General features: G+C 42.8%; 1 protein-coding gene across 10 annotated transcripts in view; it reads left to right on the top strand.

Annotated features, from left to right (window-relative positions):
• The first annotated feature begins 512 nt into the window (after positions 1 to 512).
• celf5a (cugbp, Elav-like family member 5a) overlaps positions 513 to 20,226 on the top strand; it is a 188,600-nt gene continuing 168,886 nt past the window's right edge. For 3 of the 10 annotated variants that reach the window (XM_022191560.2, XM_022191553.2, XM_022191520.2), the window contains exons 1-2: positions 515 to 988; positions 16,909 to 16,991. In XM_022191560.2, the coding sequence (XP_022047252.1) occupies positions 631 to 988; positions 16,909 to 16,991 (441 nt within the window). In that variant the 5' untranslated portion in view covers positions 515 to 630. Of the gene's footprint in view, positions 989 to 16,908; positions 16,992 to 20,226 lie in introns of all 10 variants that reach the window. The other 7 variants (XM_022191546.2, XM_022191576.2, XM_022191512.2 and 4 more) reach the window with 4 other exon arrangements.

Below are 20,226 nucleotides of genomic sequence, written 5' to 3'. Positions count from 1 at the left end.
GCGGCTGTTGTCTTGGATGGGCTATACAGAGATGCTGCTTTCACTGTTTATCTGATTTGTCATTTGTGCTATTGTAAAGCACTTTGTAGCTTTGTTTTGGAAGCATGTTATAGAAATATTTTTTTACTTAAACACAGGAAAATCATCCACACAGTCCCTGAATGATTCACTGGTGCTTTTTAGATTTTGAGTACAAACCAGAATGTGTGCAGGGGAATATTTTCCGTTATGGTTCATTAAATTAAAGGGTTAGTTCTTCATCGACTGATGAAAAAAGTCTAGTTTGAAGACATTTTTTTTATATTGTGCAATTCTGTTACCCATAAGGTCTCTCTGGAGTTGAAGTGCTTCATAGATGCCACTGGGTGTCGCTCCAGAGTGTCTCATATCGCTCCTGTGCGTTTATTCCAACCAATATCACCCCCTCCTTCCTTTTTTTGCCTTACTATGTGTGCGTGTGCGTGTGTGTCTACGTGTGTGTGTGTTGTGTGTATGTGTGTGTGTGTTGTGTGTATCGGATAGAAAGTCAGCCTGGTTTCCAGCTGAGTGCTTGCTCTCTCACAGTGTGTGTGTGCGCGCGCGCGCGTGTGTGTGTGTTGTCATTATTATCCACTCTGCTCCCAGCTCAGAATGGCCAGATTCACTCAGACTGAAACAAGAAGGCAGCATCATCCACAGCAGCCCCAGCCCGCTCACTCCAGCCTGGTTTTCACCGGACCGGGGGCACCACCGAGCCAACAACCACTACTCCTTATCCCACATCAGCACCAGTACCCTCAGATCACATTCCCGAAACCCATGAACGGGTCAGAACCCATTTCAATTCATCCGGAGAGCGGCAACATGAAAGACCAAGATGCCATTAAGCTGTTTATCGGGCAGATACCGCGGAACTTGGAGGAAAAAGACCTGAAACCCCTGTTTGAACAGTTTGGGAAAATCCACGAACTGACAGTTCTCAAGGACCGATACACCGGCATGCACAAAGGTAATGTGTCGCTCCTCGAATGGCCGCGAGGCCCATATGAACCTTAATTATTGCTTATTACCTGCACCTATTCCACTGATTTGTGCCGAAATGCGTGTATGTGCCACTTTTATCCTCACATTTCGTCAGCTTTTGCCCAGGAATTGTCTGCCTAAACATTTTGTCTGTATCATCACTGCTTCATCCAACATTCATGTGGTTTGGAATTTTGTCCCAGTTGTGATTGTTGTGCTTAAAACTACAAGTTCCTCTCATTTTTTCATTTTTGGGACAAATTTTCTAAGCATTAATGTGAGAATTCTATATTTTAGATTCCCCTCCCAGACAGGGAGGTTTACACAAAGCTGTATGAGTGCTCTCAGTGTCAGCATTTGTTTTATTTTATTGCAATTGAGGAGTGTTTTCTTAACGCGCTCCTAAGTGGGGCAGAGGCGCTCGGAAAGGATGCATTTTTAAAGAGCCTTCCCCTGCCAGTCCCATCTTTTTGCGGAGGGGCGGCATCATTTATTCATCCATATGCTTTCTTTAACATCTCCCCCATGTGCGAATGGAGCGGGCTGGGCGCAAAATCTAACCCGATACGGTGGAATCAGTTCAATACTACAATGTCTCCAAAGGGCGCAAGAACTGTCACAAGATGACGGACGTCGCTGCCGCGCAGAGAGGAGCAGTGATGCTGCGCTGCTTAAATGGGAGGCTGAGGGAGAGGCAGGGGGCTGGAAATCCACTCAGCCGGCTTTATACGCGTGTTTATATGTACAGTGACAACTTCCATTTCCCATAATGAAGTTGGTTAGGAAGAATATACGGTGCGGAGATCACTGCCTGGGTGGGAAAACCATTTCACAATAGGTGCTACCCTCCCCCCCCCCCCCCCCACACACACACACACACACCACTCCCCCTTCCCACGTTGATCCACGCAATGCAGACGTCACCGTCATCATTATCATCGTCATCAATACCCATCAACACTTTTCAACCAACTTTAATTTAGTTGTTTGCACTCACAGAAAAACATTTTGTGCTGGTTGAAATAACAAAATGACACGAATGCTTTTATGATAATCATGACTGCATCATAATTATTAGTTCGACTGTGACTGTAATTTTAACACCCTACTCATGATCCAGTGGGAGAGCCACAAAGATTATGGCATATTTATTGCATTTGCAGAACATTTATGGCTTTTCATGCAATTTAATCTGTGTGCTTCTAAAGCTGCCCCATAGGACTCACAGACCCAAAACACTCACAGCAGCCGAGACTACCATTTTTGCAACAATACTGCTGCAGAAAGGCTCTTATTTTTCATAATTCTGCTTCCCCCCTCTGGGATTCTTCATCTTGCACTCCTGCAGAGCAGATGTTGATATGTGAAGGATGTTAGTGCAGGAGATAAGCCTTTTATTGCAGTGACATTTAGGAAAGACAAATGATAATGTATGACAGTAATGTAAATGCCATTTGCAAGCATTGCACACCGCGTTATGTCTTGTATGAAATCACCATCGAAAGATATTAATGTTGTTATTACTACAAAGGTTGCCACCACTAACATGCAGCACTGAGTCCCTGTTTTGATCACAAAATGCTTGAGAAGATTTAATACCGAATGTAGCTGCAGTTAGATTGAACTATCACAGCTCCTATTAGTCACATGTTTCATGCAGCTCCTGCAGCTGATGTTGTCAGCTTGTAGAAAAAGAAGACCTTTTTTTTTTCCTGCAGAGCACTCATTGGCCATTCATCGGTATGTAGTTTGTTTTTTGTGCGTGTGTGTGCATGCATGTGCTGAAATGTCATTGCCCTGTCTTGCATAATGATTGCAGTATCTGGCTCCTGAGTGATTGTCACCTCATCATGGTGTCAGAGAAAAGAGGCTCTTTGACATATAACACATGCAGAACATGTTTCCATTACACGCAACAACAAAAATACTGATCTTGGGTAGATGTGCATAAGATTCAAGTGACATACTTAACACCCAAAGCTGATTATTAGTTATGATTGTTCAATTAGTAAAGCAAATTAATTGCTTGTTTCTCACATTTGAAACGCTTTGCTCAGATTTTTTCTTCTTATTACACTAACTATCATCATTTTATTGCATCACTTCTCCCCTGGTGGTAAAGCAGAAAGAATTGGAATCAAATTTTTCTTTTTTTCTTTCTTTCTTTCTTTTTTTAAAAAAAATCTGTAATTGAGTTGTAGGCTTGCTTTCAGTGAGACTCTGTATGATCACCTCCCAGTTTGAAATGCAAAACATAAACTCAAAAGAAACTTGTAACAAAGAGAAATCCCTTTTTTAAATGGAAAAATAATCCTGTGAACTTTTACATCAATCATGAGTTTTGTGGGAATGTATTCAGTTTAATTAATAATTTTTAAAAAATCCAGAACATTACCTTGGTTGCATGAAGCTAGACAACGCCTTCTCTTTGATTTAAGTGAAAAGGATGAATTTTAAATGTTCTACTCAAAGTGAATATTTACCCTTAATCACTAATTTACAAACAACGAATTAATTTTAGATACTTCTGTCAAATTAAGTGACTTAGAATTGTAATGAAGTCTGGCTGCACAATTAACAATACATAAACTAATGTGGCAATGATCTCCGATGAGGTTATTTTATAGTTAATTGTGTTATTAAGCAGAAACGGATTATGACATTTGCATCCTGATGGAAATATTAGGACAGCATCCTCAAAGAGGCATATTCAGACTCGCAGAGACATTGATGGACACACACACACACACACACACACACACACACACACACACACACACACACACACACACACACACACACACACACGTACACACATGCTGTTTTCATTATACCAAGTGTTGTTCATTTGTAGTTGTAGCACTTATTGTGTCATTTTGATTTTCATTTCATCCACATTGTGCTCTGTGTGTTTATTATTTCCTCTTTTCTTATGCAACTATTTTTCCCCTTGGTAATCCATGAGGGAAAACATGGAATTAGTTTGTAAAGCATGATAATAATGCATGGCCATAATAACTTGACTCAAGAGGATTAGCAAATGTGCATTGTCTGAAGCAGCAGTCTCTTGGGTGATCAGCTGGTTGCCTCCCTAAACAGTGGCTGCCTCTGCCAATTAAAAATTCAGTCTAGTCTGCCTCTTCAAATGATTAATTCTGCCCACGCTGTCGATGGCCTGCCAATTATTGTCGCCCAATTGGTATTAATAGGTAGAGGATTTCCTGATGTTGAATTTATCACAGACTGTGAAAACTTCTCCCTTTGACTCTAATTAGCTTCTTCTTATAGCACATGCGGAACACACACTTTGACATTTACGTACATGCATATATGCAGAAAAAAATGCTCTTTTTTAGCTTGTCCTGCATGCTCTACATCTGTTATTTGTTTGTTCCCCCAATTTAGCTTTGAAAAGCATCAGTTTATAGACAGATTCTCTCCTCTGAGTGAGGTAACATGCACTCAAATCAGATGGAATGCGAATGTGTGATTCAGCAGAGCAGACAGACAAAATAATCCCTATGCTGCTCCAATCTGCCGGTCAAGGCAGTATCAATATTAAGCCCGTGTCTGGCATCATTGTGTTAATGCATTTATAAATGGAGATATTGCCGTAGACCCCAGCCAAGCAGAAGCACATTAAATCACAGAATAATCTAATGAAATATTTATTCAAGTTTTTATTTTCCCCCCTTCTCTTCAAGCCAGTCTGATGGATAAGGTTTCTCTGTGAGTTAAAGAGGAGAGAAGGAAGGAAACAGGAATAGTTGGAACATAAAGTATGCACCAAACCAAAAGGATATGGTGCTATGAGACTGCAGTTTTCCTTTATAAAGTTGTAGCTTAAAGAGAATGGCATTGATTAAACTAAGCTCTGGTTTTGTCGAAGCCTCTCCCTTTCTCTCATTCTACTGTTTGATATTATGGAAGTGTGAGTGCATCTACATGTCTCCATATTGTGCGTGCCTTATGGATAGTGTCAAAGATCACAGCACTGCTGTAGGACAGCATTACCCCTGAGAAAACAGATGGGATAAATTCACTTACAGACCCTAAACAGAGCTGTAGATGTGACAGGAATGGAACGTACACAACAGGCTGTGATAACGTTACAGATTTAATAGAGACGAGTGCAACTTGGGCCCTTTGACAGTATTGTATTTCTGCTAATGTAATTAAACAATTTCATAGAGGTTTTAGGAGGAAATAAATTCCATTCCATTTTGATTGTGTGAACACTGAGCCAAGAGGAAAAAATATAAACAATTCTCAGTCTCCTTGCAGTTTTGTGCAGTGATTTAATTTAACAAATCTAGAATAAAATCTTCTGTCAGGGCTAGTGAGCGAAGGCCACCGAGCCAAGCTAATGCAGTAACAACACTCGCCTCGCAATCTTTAAACGTCTGTAAATATTGTAATAAGCAACAGGGCTTTCCTCATAAAAGATGCAGCAGCTCAACTGGTACTGACAGGCGCTATGGGCCTTGACTTCAGGATGAGGAGTGCTACCTCCCCCTCTCCTCTGCTCTTTTTCTGTTGGTGTCCCAAGGAGATTGGCAATCTTAGATGCCGACAAGGCCGCACTCCGCTGGAGGTTAGTGTCCGCGCACCAGACTCACCTGCCTTTTAGTCTGTCTCCACTTCTTTCTCCCTTAATCCCTGCCCAACAGAGCCTTTCAGATGGATTGATTTCCTGCACCAATGCAACATTCATTATGGTTTGCAGTATATTATACTTCCAGTGTATTGGAAGTGCTGTTATTCCATGACCTTTGTGGAATACGTTTGCTCTTAATGGGCGCCTGGAGCTGGGGCAGATATGGAAAAGATGCACTTTGAGGTCTGAGGGAAAAGCAGGGAGCAACTTTATCAGAGAGATTCATTTATGAAACCCATAGTGTCTGTACATTTCATTAACTTTGAGCTTTGTGTTACATTGTGGGCTTTGTGTTGGAAGGCATGCTAGCAGCGGCGTACATGTGTAAAAAACACTTTATGTTTTTTGCATCTCAAATTTTTTTTTGGATGGTGACTCTTTTGATGTATTAATTCTAAAAAGAAATGTGCGAAACTTTAGTCGCTGCTTAGTGTGTTGACACTATTTTCACATTTTTAAAGGTAGATTTTTTGAGTTGCAATATTTTTAGCGTGTTGCAGGTCACATTTCTTCTTTGAAGGTAGAGTTGGCAGGAGTGTACCGCCTCCTTGTTCCTGCACAAAGGTCAGCTATTTCCTTAGTCTAAATAGAGGGATAGAAGCCTATCTATTTTGTATGGGTAGCTTAGCAGAGAGTGCCATTGCCTACAGAGCAGAGTGTACTCTTATGAGGGGGGTTATAAAGGCACAGAGGAAAAAAAAAAGGAGGGAGCGAGGCAGGAGGGGGTCGGCGGTTTCTGTTAGAATAGCATGAGCTCTTTAATGTTGTGTTTGAGCCTGGCTGGGCACAGATTCATTTTAGAAGGAAAATGAAATAACAAGGGAGAGGGGAGAGAGGAGATTTTAATGCAATGTTTTGTGATAATCCCTCTCCATTTTGGAATGGTTCAGGAGAACTCATGCGATAAAGCCTTGTACAAGCCTGGAAAATAATAAGTTATTTGTCTTGCCTTATAGTACTGTGCCCTTGGAGGGCTCGCTAACCCCCGTGTTTTGGCCAAAAAACAATCACAGATTAGTCAAGCTGTCACATCTCTCTGATTGCCAAACGGTTGAGCCTTTGATGTTGGTGTGAATGAACAATGCGTAAATGTTGTACATGTATCTGCCTGCGAGTGCACGCGAACGCAAAGCTTTTGCGGATATGACTTAGCACCGTCACCCAATCCCTCTCTGTCATGCAGCCCAATGTGACAGAGAGGGATTGGACGGGGACGATGGCACATGTATGCAGCCGGGTCCACGAGGCAAATTACAGACAGACACATGGCACAGAACAATGGATGTATGGACAGATGGATAAGTGGAGGGGGGAAAGATGAAGTGTTTGTCGGAGATGCAGAAACAAATGGTAGCTTTTATCCTCAGGCGCTGGGAGGGTAGAGTGATGGTTCAGCTTGGGACACGGAGGATCCCTCTGACAGCCTCAGTGCCATTTGGGCACCAGAGGGCGGGATGGATGGAGGGTGGAGGAGGTAGAGGGCAAGTCTGGCAGATAAAATAATCACCTGAAAGCTGTTGACATGAGAAAATCCCTCTTGTAACTTGTAATTTAAATACTACTGCTGCTGGTGCTAATAAAAACGCTTTCTACTGCCGGTCTTAGAGGTGATTCACTATTTTATTACTCATCGGATCAAAGCAGCAACAATAAAGCACCTATTAATTAATAACGAAATAGATTATGCTGAAAAGCTCAGTATCTTGACAACACAGCTAATAAATACAGTGGTAAGCAGCAATACAACTGTGCGTTCTACAGATATAAAGAGATCCCCAAAATGCAAGGAAGACACATTTTAGATTGGAGAAACGTCTATGAATGCTCAGGTCCGTGAGGGATGTGTGAAGATACATGCCGCTCAGCACAGTTATAAATAGAAATTCAGTGGTATTTCCGAAAATAGGTTAAGCTGCCATCGCTGCACTGCTGGCATGACATCACTGATTGCCTGCCAGCCTCCCCCAAAAGACTGCTCCCGTACTGTGCTCAAAAAGGAGGGAGAGAACGGGGGGAGAGAGACGGAGGCAGCATCTGTGGGGGCGACTGCATGGCCATGGTCCCCCCCACCCCGCCGCCCTCCACCCCCCAGATTCATTTCCACCGCCTCACCCCTCCTCTCCACCTCGCACCCCCGTCCTCCCATCGCTCAGCCTTCCCTTCCCCTCCTCGCTCCTTCCATCCATCTTTCACGGCGAAAGGAGCGACGCCGTAGCCAACAGTCTCTGTGCTTTATTGCCAGTGACACAAACTGGTCAGATGCTTTGTACCGGAGATGTATCGCATCCACATTTTTCTTTCTTTTTTTGTTCCCCTTTCTCTTTTCATATTTAGTGTGATACAAGCAAATTGTACGCCAGATAGTGCAGAAGCGAGAGATGAAAGACGGAATTTGTGTTTTCTTTTTTGATGATCAAATGCTAATTTGGTTGAATGAGCGCAGTGTATGGACTTTATGGGAGTTCCAACATGGCAGCCGATCTGTGGTTCACTGTTCAACGGTAGATCTGGCTTAATTAAAAAAGACTGCTTGGATTAATTAATGGCTGATGGGTTCTCATATCTGTTTTGTCAGCTCTTTGGGTTCGATTCAGAGCACTTTTTCTTTGCTGCTCTATCTGTCTATCTGTTTATCTGTCTATATGTCTGTCTGTCTGTCTGTCTTCTTGTCTGGTTTTTAGCAGATCTGTATTTCTGGAATCCTCAGGGCTGAATGTGGTTACTCGGAAATATACGTCAATTAACACCCCAGTGCCTGCTTGTTAGTCACACCATTAGTGTTAATTATTAGTCCTCTCCAGCTTCAGTGGTGACATAAGATAAATAAAGAAAGCGAGGACAAGAACACAAAATCAGATTTTTTTTTTTTAGAATGCCGGGTACAGCTTAAAAATATGGACTACAGCAGTTGGAGCGTGTGTTAAATCCAAAGAACAACTACAAGAAGCACAGGACTCATTGCAAGTTTGTTTATAGAGGCGTGTATAATTAGCATTCCCTCTTAAGGTTGCCTGTGTAGAGCAAGATACTAATGAAGAGTGAGTGAATGTGTATGTGTATGTGGTTGTACCAGGTAGTTTTTTTTTCCTCGTTCTCCTTACATCTCTTTCTTCCTCACCCTTCTTTCAATCAGTCCATCCGAGTAACCTCTGGGGGCCTTTGAAACGATGTCTTTAAAGGTAACTTTCAATTTGTAAAATCAAAGTGACTGAGAACCTGATCCATCTCCAAGTCTGCAGTCTGCTCGCAGCTGCCAGTCATCTCTGACTGTGGCTTTGCTATGATCAATCCATCTGTCTCAAAGGTTTAGACGCCTTTCACCTTTTCCGAAAGAGGACAGACGGTGCGAGGGATATTGCGTCGAATATGCCAATCAGAAACATTAAGTGAAGACTTCGCATCAGTGGAAACTTATGATAGACCGTGTGCAGAAAGAGGCGAATGACGTGAGCCAAGTGAATCCTGTTTGTTTGGAGTGCTTGAAGTTGTAGAGATACAGATTTTTTTGACTTTGAGTTGAGGTCGGGGGCTGTTGAGGGGGGGACTCAGAGAAACTTTCATTGATTTCCGTAAATCTGTTGGCCAGAGAAGGCTTGGCTCGGGGGAAGGAAAAGGAGGGACGACGGGCCGAGACTTGGCAGGTAAACTCTTGTTGCCCTCCCAGAAGTAACACGGCAGGAGGCAGTAAGTGTGAACCTACACATTATTTACAGCTCCGTGAAACTCAATCCATTAACAGTGTCAATTAGCCCTCTCATCAGGGATGCAGGGCACTAGATGTATTTATAGATTGTGGCCGTGGCTTTATTAGAGGGACGGAGTGCCCAGATGGTCCACAAAAGTCGAGGCTTACTTTAAAGGCCGCAGAATGGTGCTGTATCTTAAAATTCAACTTGAGCCACTGGTTCCAACGCTGAATCTGCTGCCAAACTGCATTATCGGGGGAACTTTATCAGACACTGTATTTACTGTTTTAAGCCTTCTAAATGCTGGCACGCCTACAGCATGTAGTCATATGTCAACATTTCAGAGAAATACTCTCTAAAGCTGGATTATATGTGAAGCACCACTTGTGCTCTGAGAGAACTGTTTAACCTCCGAGAATAGATTGTGAGTGTGAAGGTGTAAAAGTCTATCTCCCTGCGTTGCTATGATGGCTTATTTGCTCTTTGTATTGATCCTGAAGCATGTCCAAAGCCTTTCACAAGGAATTTATTGCATTTGTCACACTCATTAGGCATTGCACGCCACGCCATAGCACGTGCGGTATATACATTCTGTACGTACACACTCACACACCCTGGCAGTCCTTTGGGATGCGCTGCCTATGGATCTGTTTGACTGCTTCTCGGAGGCTAGTGTAGTCTATGTGAGTGAGTAGCAACAAATCAATGGCTGAGGTCTCCTACTCAGGGGTCAGCAAGGATACCAGGGAGGGTGTGGGGGACTGTTTCTTGCCCTCGTGATAGACACCGATGCTCCTCAGTGCTCCGACCGTGTTCATCCTCCCCCGGTTTATTGCTCAAGGTGACGGCATGATGGGAGGGGGGTAGTGAAAGGAGAAATGGAGGAGGATTTGGAGCTGGATGCGGCAGAGGTGAAGGGATGGAGTGATTGATGGAGGGAAGAATGTAGCCAGATTCAGCATCGGGAGATGTTAAGCGAGCACACTTGCTAGCTCCCTTTAAAGGTGACTGTCTGACTTAATTAAGGTTTACAGGTTACGCTAGGCTTATATTACACCATCATTACAAGCCCATTAGGCCCGGGCAGCGAAAATATTGTTGTCAGAACAATGACTGAGAGCATTTTGGGAAGTCCATGCCAACTCCAGCTGTTCTTTATTAAACTTCTCTCTCTCTGCCCTCCTTCACCCAGAGCATTAGCGTGATTTGTTTTACTGTGTGAGAAGATCGAGGATTTTTTTTTCTTCCAATAGGAGGCAGTGATTATACGAGTTAAAAGATTCTCTGAGACCAGACTGATTACCCCCCTCATAGTCAATCTGTGCCACTGAGCCTCCTGCCTCCCTGACTGGCAATGATTCAGGTCATAATCACGTTGTATCGCCGCTGATGATGTGTGTTTCAGCTTCCGACCCCTCTGAAAGGCTATCAGTTCCCCCGGAGCCCCACATGGCAGTAAATGAAGTAAGCAAGTAATCTACCCACAGTGATAGCATTTTCCAAAGAGTGCAAATGATGTGTGAGGAAGCAGGCGAGACCGGTGCCAGGACTGGCTCCGTTTCTGCTACCTTCACACTTTCTGGCCAAGGAAATGCCACAGTGAGAGCAAGTTCACACTTTTTCATTACACTGGGGCAGCTTGGCTCCTCTGGGGCAGGGAGATGGAGAAAAGGAGAGCAAGGAGGGTATGAAATGTGGGGTGAAAAGAGAAAAGGTTGTGGTTTAAACCAGCCCAGTCTCCCAGGAACTGCATTCATTTTTGACAATTTTGCAGCACAACGTCTATGCACAATGCTAATGTTCAAACAGGACGTTCATCTTGAGCTCTTGCAGCTTCCATTACAGTCTGCAGCAGTTATTTAACAATCAGTGGCAAAACAAATGCATCTCTTCATGTTCCTGCTGGGGATTATATAGATTATTGCCTTGTTAGCGCTATTATTACCTGCTGAGGTAGCTAGTTTGTCGTGAATATTATCGAAGAAAAATGTTAAATGGACACAAAGCATTCTGACAAAACCAAAGTGCAAGTAAAAGTCTGTTGCATTCCCGTCAAAACATGTAAGCATATCAGCAAATTCCCCAAACAAAAGAAGGAACCGTTGCTTTAATTTGTCATCCCTCTGTGGTCAAAAGGCTGTGCAGTGATTTTATAAACCTTCAGAGTTCAAAAGATCAAAACTGTCTTTAAAAACAGCACTCGGTTTTCTTAGTGCCTTGAGCTCAGAAATGGAAGCCACTAAGTCAAGATATTATTTTTTGCATTGGCAATGCATTTACTTTTGACCTGCTTCATCGTTAATTTTTTAGTTTTAATAATAATGATACCAGAGTTACTGGGTGGATTGGGTCAGACGTAGGAGTATTGGCATCACAGGCACATATTCACTCACTTTTCAGAGCTAAGTTAGGACAGCAATTGATGCTCGAGCATTCCTTCACCCATTCAGTGAGGCACTAGTTTGTGACATCATTGCAGGAAAAGGTTTAGCGGCTTTACCAGCCAGCTAAATTTACAGTAAAACTCTGGGCAATTGCAGACAGGGTTGCCAACTCTGTGAGATATATTTTTTGGTGCGTAGGTGGAGGATCTAGTGAGATTACTTCCAAATGCAGTGCTGATGCAAATTTCAACAGGCCTCACTGTGGACATATGGACTGTTTCTGCAGAAGAAAATGTTCTCATGAAGCAGACTGATAATTATATGGATTAGCTATTCAGCTCCACTGTAGCGAGCGTTCTGAAAAGCGGTGTCCAATTTTAGAGGCTTCTTTTAAAAGCTGTGAGCATCACAAATTTATCTACAAACCTACAAAACCTTGATGAGAAACAACAAAACACCAAATTATCTGGATGAATAGACTGTCAGAGGTTATTGAGAAACTGTAATTTTAACAAGCCATGGAGAGCTGAGGCTGTTGTATATTTGAGGGTAAAAAAGTTAATCTCCATGAAAACACAACACAACTAAATGGCGCTGTGAGAGGTTAGTAGTCCACTATTATATGACATACGGATTTCAAACCAGATTCACACCAAAACGGATTTCTTCTTTTGCCCATGCTCCAACTTTCCATCGTTTTTTTTTCTTTTATCAAACTCTGCTCAGTAGTTCTTCTGTAATTCTTTGGTAATGAAAACATAATGTCGGCTGAGGCTCCCCCTTTTTGACAGAGGCAATAATACCACAAATAATTAATATACATAACCTCAAATATGCTGCCTGAGGTGACAGAATCATTTTATTAGTTAAATTTTTGGTTTTCTCAATGCTGAAAGCCCTGCCTGTCAATGTGCAATAACTGTTTATTTAACTACAGTATGGCATGCTAAAATAAAATGTTATTGTTAGTATAAAATTATGATATTTGTCATTTTATTGAAATGATAGAGAGATTGTGCCCTAATAAAGCAAACAGTGCAAGGATTTAAACATGAAAAATCCCTGCAGCATTCAATCTTGACAGGACAAGGGGTTTTGTAGACTTCATGTGGTCTTCGACTTTTTCTGATCCCATTTTTGTTTGTCAGTGTCTCTAGGGTTAGGACAAGCTTTTATGTTAAGGAGGAACACTTATCGACAGGGAAACAGAACTGGACACAAGACTGACTGAAAAGCAGATGACTTGATGACTAAATGATGATAATTTTTTCTTTGTAGAGTGTCATCTTTGGCAGCAATGAATGCCAAATCTGGGGCAATGTTAATGCTGGTGTGCCACTCGTATAAATGCGAACAGAAAATTTGTCACTACGAAGATGCTCAAATCGATCCATATTGATTGTCTACTGTATGATAGCCAGAACTGTTACAAAAAAACTCCAAGCAAAGACTCTACAAGCAGCTTAAAGCAGTTAATAAAACTTCATTTTCACTTTTTATGGTTGGGCACCATTCAGTGCATTTGTCATTTCCGGCTAAGAGGGACAAAATGCATAATTTGTAATTTGTATTTTGTTCTACTGTTGAATATAATTATCCAGCAAAACATAATTTAGTTGTAACTCTAACATTAATGCGAGGATTACATGAATTTGAATTATGGTCAATTTATTTTTTCCACATCCCTGAGCGCAGACTAGTAACTGAACGCCGCACATGGCTCCGGTCACACTACAGTTGGGGCACGACTGTCGGTACAGACGGTTGCATTGCCCCTAATATCAAACACAGAAAAGGACAAGAGGCAATTTTACAGGATACGGATTAGGCTGTAGCATTGGATCAGTGAATAGCCTCTTCCTGAGGTGAAGTGAGTGCAGTGGGCCAACATAGCACAAGATATCTGGAGAATTTCGAGCTTCTCCCTGTGTCTGAGCTTGGTTCATGAAAACCTCTAGAAATCAAAGCACCGTCCAAGTCCTGCAGTCACTGTTTTACTTACAGCTCTCTAAATGTTGAAGGTGTGGATGGACACGAATCTCCTCATCTGTTCTCTCCTCAGAACAAACATATGTTTAATCAGCATTTGTTTTCCTTGCACGTGTGCAGTCGACATGCTTGTAGTTTGGAATGTCCTTTGGGGGAACACCTCGGTGACCCTCACAGATTTGGGTGGATGATGAAATTTACATTACATTTAATATGAATTGGCCTTTAGCCAATCAGGTGACAACAATTCCCAAGGAAAGGTACTGTGCATCCGATTACCTGGGGCTTCAAACTGAAATACTGTTTGAAGAGTGGCAGTTTGGTGAAAAACAGTATGTTGCTAAAGTAAGATTCCTCTTTGTTGCTAACTAAATGGCCTTTCTAAAAGCTCTTTGCATTGATGTCGAATAAATCAGTTGTTGGCAAGGGAGGCTATGCTCATTTTGGTCATATGAAGGTGTGAACTTCTTGTAAAAACATGAAAGGTTTGTGAGCCATGTCTTTTGATTCTGACTTACAAAGAAAAAGGTGACAGTCAAAATACCTTTTGCAACACTGTGTAGTTCCATAAACTTTATATTCTTTACACTCCAGGTGACAAGATCTGTGTATTTTGGAGTGACTTCAAAGCCTGTCCGGCACAAATAGGCCTGCTGGCACTTACAGAAAGCAGAGTACGAGGTGGCTCACAGACCCACAAACCCAGTGGACTCACACTAACACACACACACACACACACACACACACATACACCCCCACACACACACACGACTGCAAACGACAAATGAGCAGGAACGCACTTCTTACTTACTCCGTCTCCCATTCTCCCGCTGCCTCACTCACTCACTCGCTCTCTCTCCTCCATATCAGACTCTTTAATTACATGCCAATTCAAGGCAGCGGAGATGGAGAGACTTAGCCCATTTTTTTTCCCAGTACACAGTGCACACACTTAAAATATATCATTAAGAAATAGGAGACGTTGGGGATAAGAGGAAAGTTGGGAAAGGAGAGGAGAAAAGAGGGAAGGGTGGCAAAGAGGAATGGAGTTTCTTCTCTTTGGAGCTGAAATCAATGTGCGAGATAAAGCTGTTTTAGGCTTCTGTCAGACGATGCAGAGGATCATCTCTTCACAGTGGGAAGGCTTCCCCCATTGCTGTGTCAGCAGGCTCTGATTACAGTGGCTTTTTGTTGTGTTTCAAACAATTTCATCATGCTCCCCCCACTCACACTTTTGCACTTGGTATGCAATGCAGCACTGGCAATTTGTACGTGTTTGGATTCCAATTATGGAGTTGTTAAAGCTTTTTCGCCTGTGGCCTGCAAATTCTTATTAAGCCATACATTAAAGAGCACAGAATCACATTTAAATGGAGTTCATGTTTCTCTTTTGTTTGCCAGTGTTGTGGTTGTTATTAATTTATTCTCAATGCCCTATGCATTACACATTAACAAATAAATCGCATTTGTGATTGTAATGCAAAATACTTGTTTCTTATTCAGAGATAGGGCCAGCATTTGTCAAGTAAACCAACAATAAGCCCACAGAGAGCGAAAAAGAGAGAAAAACAACCACAAAAATGGAGCCATTCCCTCCTATTACCCTCACCCATTTAAGAACAAACAAACAAACAAGCCAAGAACGGCGATATTCTTCTGCCTTGCTATTTCTGTACAAGTTAGTGCAGAGGAGGGACTGTGAATCAGACAGCAGTGTGAGTGATTTACTTGCTGGTGGCCATTGGAAATCATTAGGTTAGGGGTGCTGGGACATGGGAGGCTGTGGGGAGGGCTGCTCCGTGACACCAGTGCTACAGTCAGCGACCTCAAAGGTCACGACCCTGGACAGACTCCATCACAATCTGTCTTTCACACACTGAAATGCAAAGGAAATGTAAACACAAGCTGCCTTAAACTAAAGGCGGAACTTCATTACATAGAACTCAGTGGGATTTAAACAACAGAGGTAAAATGTTGTAATGTATCTGCAGGTACAAGCGAATGTGGGGGACAGTTAATGCTCTGAACAGCAAAGCAAAACAGGTTCTCCCAAACAGTCAATGAAGGGCATTTTAACCCTTCTTTTCAATACAGTCCTGCAGAGGTTAGAGTGACACAGTCATAGTGCAAAGGTCAATGAAATGGCCAAAAATGAAACAAATACACTGTTTTATGTGTGCCCTGAGGCACCAAAGAACAAGATGGATGGCTAAAAGTGAGCTGGTATAAAACAAGAAAAACAGATTGGAATATTGTCCGTGTAAAGACACTTAATACATCACCACCCACTGAATACATTTGGCTGTTGAAATGAGATCCAAAAAATGCAGTGGCTGCTAATAAACCATCTTCAGAGTGGCAGAAATATGATGCATGCTAACCCATATGAACCTCATTAATAGAACACAAGCAAATCTATTTATTCAAATAGTCAGGGGGGAAATGATTGCTTCAATACTCCATCTGGTTTCTCTCCATCTCTACCTCTTCTCTCCTCTTCTCTTCTCTTCTTGTGCAGTGAATTTGACAGATGTCGTATATATGTTCATGACTCCCATTGGTCTTTGGCGGATGTGTGCAACTATGAGTCTAATGTTTAGGCATTCACCCAAAAGAATTTTCACATCACCCTTCTTCTCTGTCAGTATCTCCCTCCTTCCTCCATCCCAAGACTGATCTCATCCCTTCTTCTCTCCTTTTCTACGCCGCTCAGTGCTTCCCTGTTTCTTTTTGTCTCTGCCGCTGTCACAAGCATTCAGGATGAGGACACTGTCCAGGCTGCTGGGAGTTTTTGGACAGGACATGGCACTAGGGATGGGGGAGGCTGGACGAGCCTGGCGATTCATGCAAATAATCCTCTGCTCATCCCTTCAGTTTGTGTTGTGTCTTCGTTTGCCACACAGAAAATTGTCCACATGTAGCCCTGTGTCTTGGACGGTCGCCTGCTTTTAGTAGCTCGCTCAGTTTATTTAAAGAAATGTTTGCAGGGAGCAGCTCATGAGGCATTTCTGTACAGACCCTTAAGTGTTCAGTAATTGTCCAATTGTTTCAATTCATTTTCATTAATGTCTTTGTATTCTTGCATTTAATTTAATTCTCAATAATTTTTGTGCATTATTTATGCTATTATGCTAGTTCTAATGCTAATGTGATTCTAATCGGGTTTATATGTGCTGTGCCGCTGTTGCAGGTTGTGCGTTTCTCACCTACTGCGCCCGAGAGTCGGCCATCAAGGCCCAGAACGCCCTCCACGAACAGAAAACACTGCCAGGGGTAAGTGTCTGTCTCTCTCCCCTCGTCTCCTTGCTCTCCCTCTCTGTTCTCTCTATGGTGGTCAGCCATGCCATCTGCACCCGGCTGCACACCAGCCGGCATTCTCCCTGTATAGTCCCCGAGATGAAAAACACTTTGGAAGGCAATTCAATCAATAGCTCAGCCTTTTGAAGGCCCGGTTTCAACTTTTCCATGTGTCTGTTCTCGAGGAATGTGGCCAGCATTGATCAGGCCCACTCTGCCTCATACTTTTGAAGCAACACCATAGAACAGCGTAGAAGTACAGAGCGCTGCATTTCTGGAAAGCTGGGCAGAGAAAAGAAACATGTCAAACAGAGTGTAGATTTTAATTTAATTTGTGTTTATCGAGGTAGCGTTCGTCTGGACTGCATGTATCTGTATAATTTGTCTGGCATTTGTGCATTTGCATGAAAGCGGAATCTGTGCGAGATCCTGTTAGTGGTAAGACAATGACGGAGGGAAGGAGGGATGTGTAGAAGTGACTCCCCACAGAGGCAGCGTAGCTTAACATGTTCAGATCAAGCCTGCACCGGGGAGGGACATCAGTAAAGATCCATTCATCCGCTCTACCTCCCGCCTCTACCTCCCGCTCTACCTCCCCCCTCCACACAGACACCCCCAGCAGCCCCTCTGATGGAAGACAAAGAGCCTCAGAAACCCAGCCAAAAGGCACATGTTTCAGATTAAGCATGCAAATACATCTACCAACTTTGAACATTTTTTTTTCTTCCTAGTGCCTTCCTTGAAAAACAAGTTGTTTCGTTTTATCCTGCAAATTAGCCAAGCGTGAGGCTAGAGGGCATTATTCTGCTCTTTTTTTTACTTTGCATTTGAATAATAAGACAGAAGACAGTGAGAGAGAGAGAAAGAGAGAGAGAGGACAGAACTTCTCCCACATAATGCCAGAGGATGTGTTTCATGAGTGGTTATAACTGTGTTCAGCAATGTGTTGCAAAAACGGAAGATTTTGACTCCTTGTTGAGCTGGTCTTTGGTTTATTTGTTTTTTTTTTCCCAGTAAGGTTTTCCTCTCACGTCTCATAGTCATTAATAACATTTCCTCTTGCCAGCTTGGCAGGGCATCCATTAGGGGTTGACCTGCCATTGAGATTAAATACTTGTTTGTGGCTGAATGTATAAATGAGGGGCATGAGGGCACAGATATAGATGCTAACAAGTCTGATGCTCTCTCGTCTTGACTTGCTCCAAGAGAAGAGCAGATCTCCAAACCGACTGACCTCTGAAAGGTTTAACAGTCATCTGAATAGGGTGCTATATAAAACCGCAGTTAGTTTAAATGAAAAAAAAAAACACAGTGCACATGCACAGGAATTTTGCAAACACAGCCTTGCATGTTGCATTCTCACGCACGACTTGGGAAAGCTTCTCCCCTTTTTTCCTGCGTGCACAAGCTCACACGTGAAACTTGCCATGGTTTCACTTGTGAGAAATAAAAACCCTTTTCTTGTACCTTTCAGTCCTGCTTTAGCCCTCCTGCTGGCTTCCCCTTTACCCCGCCAGTCCCTGTCCACCCACATCCTCCTGTCTCCCTCTCTCTCCCCACTCCTGCCTCCCCCCTCTCTCCCACCTGCTCCACTGCTGCTGTCTCTTCCTGAGACAGAGCGTGTCATAGAAATGTAACAGGCAGACGCTGATGGGTGTCAGGCTGAGGTTGCTCTACTGTTCCCTTCCCTTCAACTCACTCACTCGCACACACGAACACCAGCGGTCCAAGGAAACGCAGGCTTTGTGTGCTGTAACGCTGCAGCGTCACATAGGTGCAAGGCTAACTTTGCAGCATGCAGGTTTCCCTAAACATCCCATACATGCAGCTTGCAACCACGCATGCTTGTTTTAGGAAGGATAATATTCAGTGATGTACCAAAAGAAACTACTTCCTGCATTTTGTATTTGTGCATTCGATTGCCCACACCCCTCCCATAGCTTCGCCTGTCCTCCCTCTTTGAGCCTTCCTCCTCTTAAATCTTTTGCGATATGACCCCTGTTGCTTCGCCGCTTGATGGTAAGTAGATCTGCCAGTTGTTTGTTTGCAAAATCCTGCTTGATATGCGGTTTGCCAGGGGCTACGGAGTAATTAATGTAAACTAGGAAATTCTCCAGGGATGGGTTATGAGTTATTTAACGTCTCATCCATATCTGTTATTTAAATGTCTGAGTATGAATTCATTGCCAAACTACCACAAATAAATAAATAAAATCCTGCTGTACTTTACTTGCTTGCAAATCACTAGAACTGTGTATTCAACTTGCACCACCCAACAAGCTTTTCAGAGCCTCATGCAGTGTCCACAAACAATAGCAGGCAGCCCCCCACATGTACACACACACACACACACACACACACACCATGACAGCATGGACACCAATCAGCATGCACACACTTGAATTTCATGAGATGGGCTGTTTTGTATCTTTTTGGGTAAGCCTCTAATTGGAGGGCCTGCGTACAAGCTCTGTGTCTGCTGTACTGCCCCTGGGCAAAGCACCGAATCTTTGACTTCTGCTTTATTTTTTTCCCGTTGAGAAGGGCAACAGAAAATGACTTCAAGATTTCAGTCCAGGTTGATTTGGCATCACCTGCAGTTTACCAGTGCTAACAGTGTTCTAGAGTTCAGTATTGACCATTAAGGACAGCAAACATGAGCAGGCAGCTTGGTGGAGGATAGCAAGGACTTGGCACACAAACAAACTGTGGAGGGTGAACAGATTAGTAGCAGGAGCTGCAGAAAAGTTGTTGAAATGTAAAGATCATAGTAAGGCATGTGTTTTTATTGTGTCAGTTATCGAGATAAAATTTAGTTTTGTCATTATTTGAAAATTTGGCATACTTTGGCTTACTGTGGTTGTTTTTATCGATTGCAATACACAATTGTTTGCTTCCTGTGCAAGAAAAGTTAATTATTCCACAACATAAAAAGTTAAAGTTAAAAGCTCCTTTTAAAAGCTTTAACTATCACATGTTCTGTTATACATACTGGTATACGTCGTCCAAACACTCTCAAAGCCAGTGTTATCAGGATGAAGCACCGGTGTTCTTGAATGTTATTATCCATGTCCCCCATGTTACACATTAGCTGCTGAAAGGAACAGTATGGCCTAATGGAAGTGTACTGGACTGGAATATAGATTCCTGCTGTGAAGTGTGATGGGAACCTTGGGGACACGAGTGCCTGACATAAGTTTGGCCACAGAAT

Source organism: Acanthochromis polyacanthus, chromosome 4 (assembly GCF_021347895.1).
Source record: "Acanthochromis polyacanthus isolate Apoly-LR-REF ecotype Palm Island chromosome 4, KAUST_Apoly_ChrSc, whole genome shotgun sequence".
In the NCBI taxonomy this organism is placed as follows: domain Eukaryota; kingdom Metazoa; phylum Chordata; class Actinopteri; family Pomacentridae; genus Acanthochromis; species Acanthochromis polyacanthus.
This window is presented reverse-complemented; position numbering and strand designations above follow the sequence as displayed.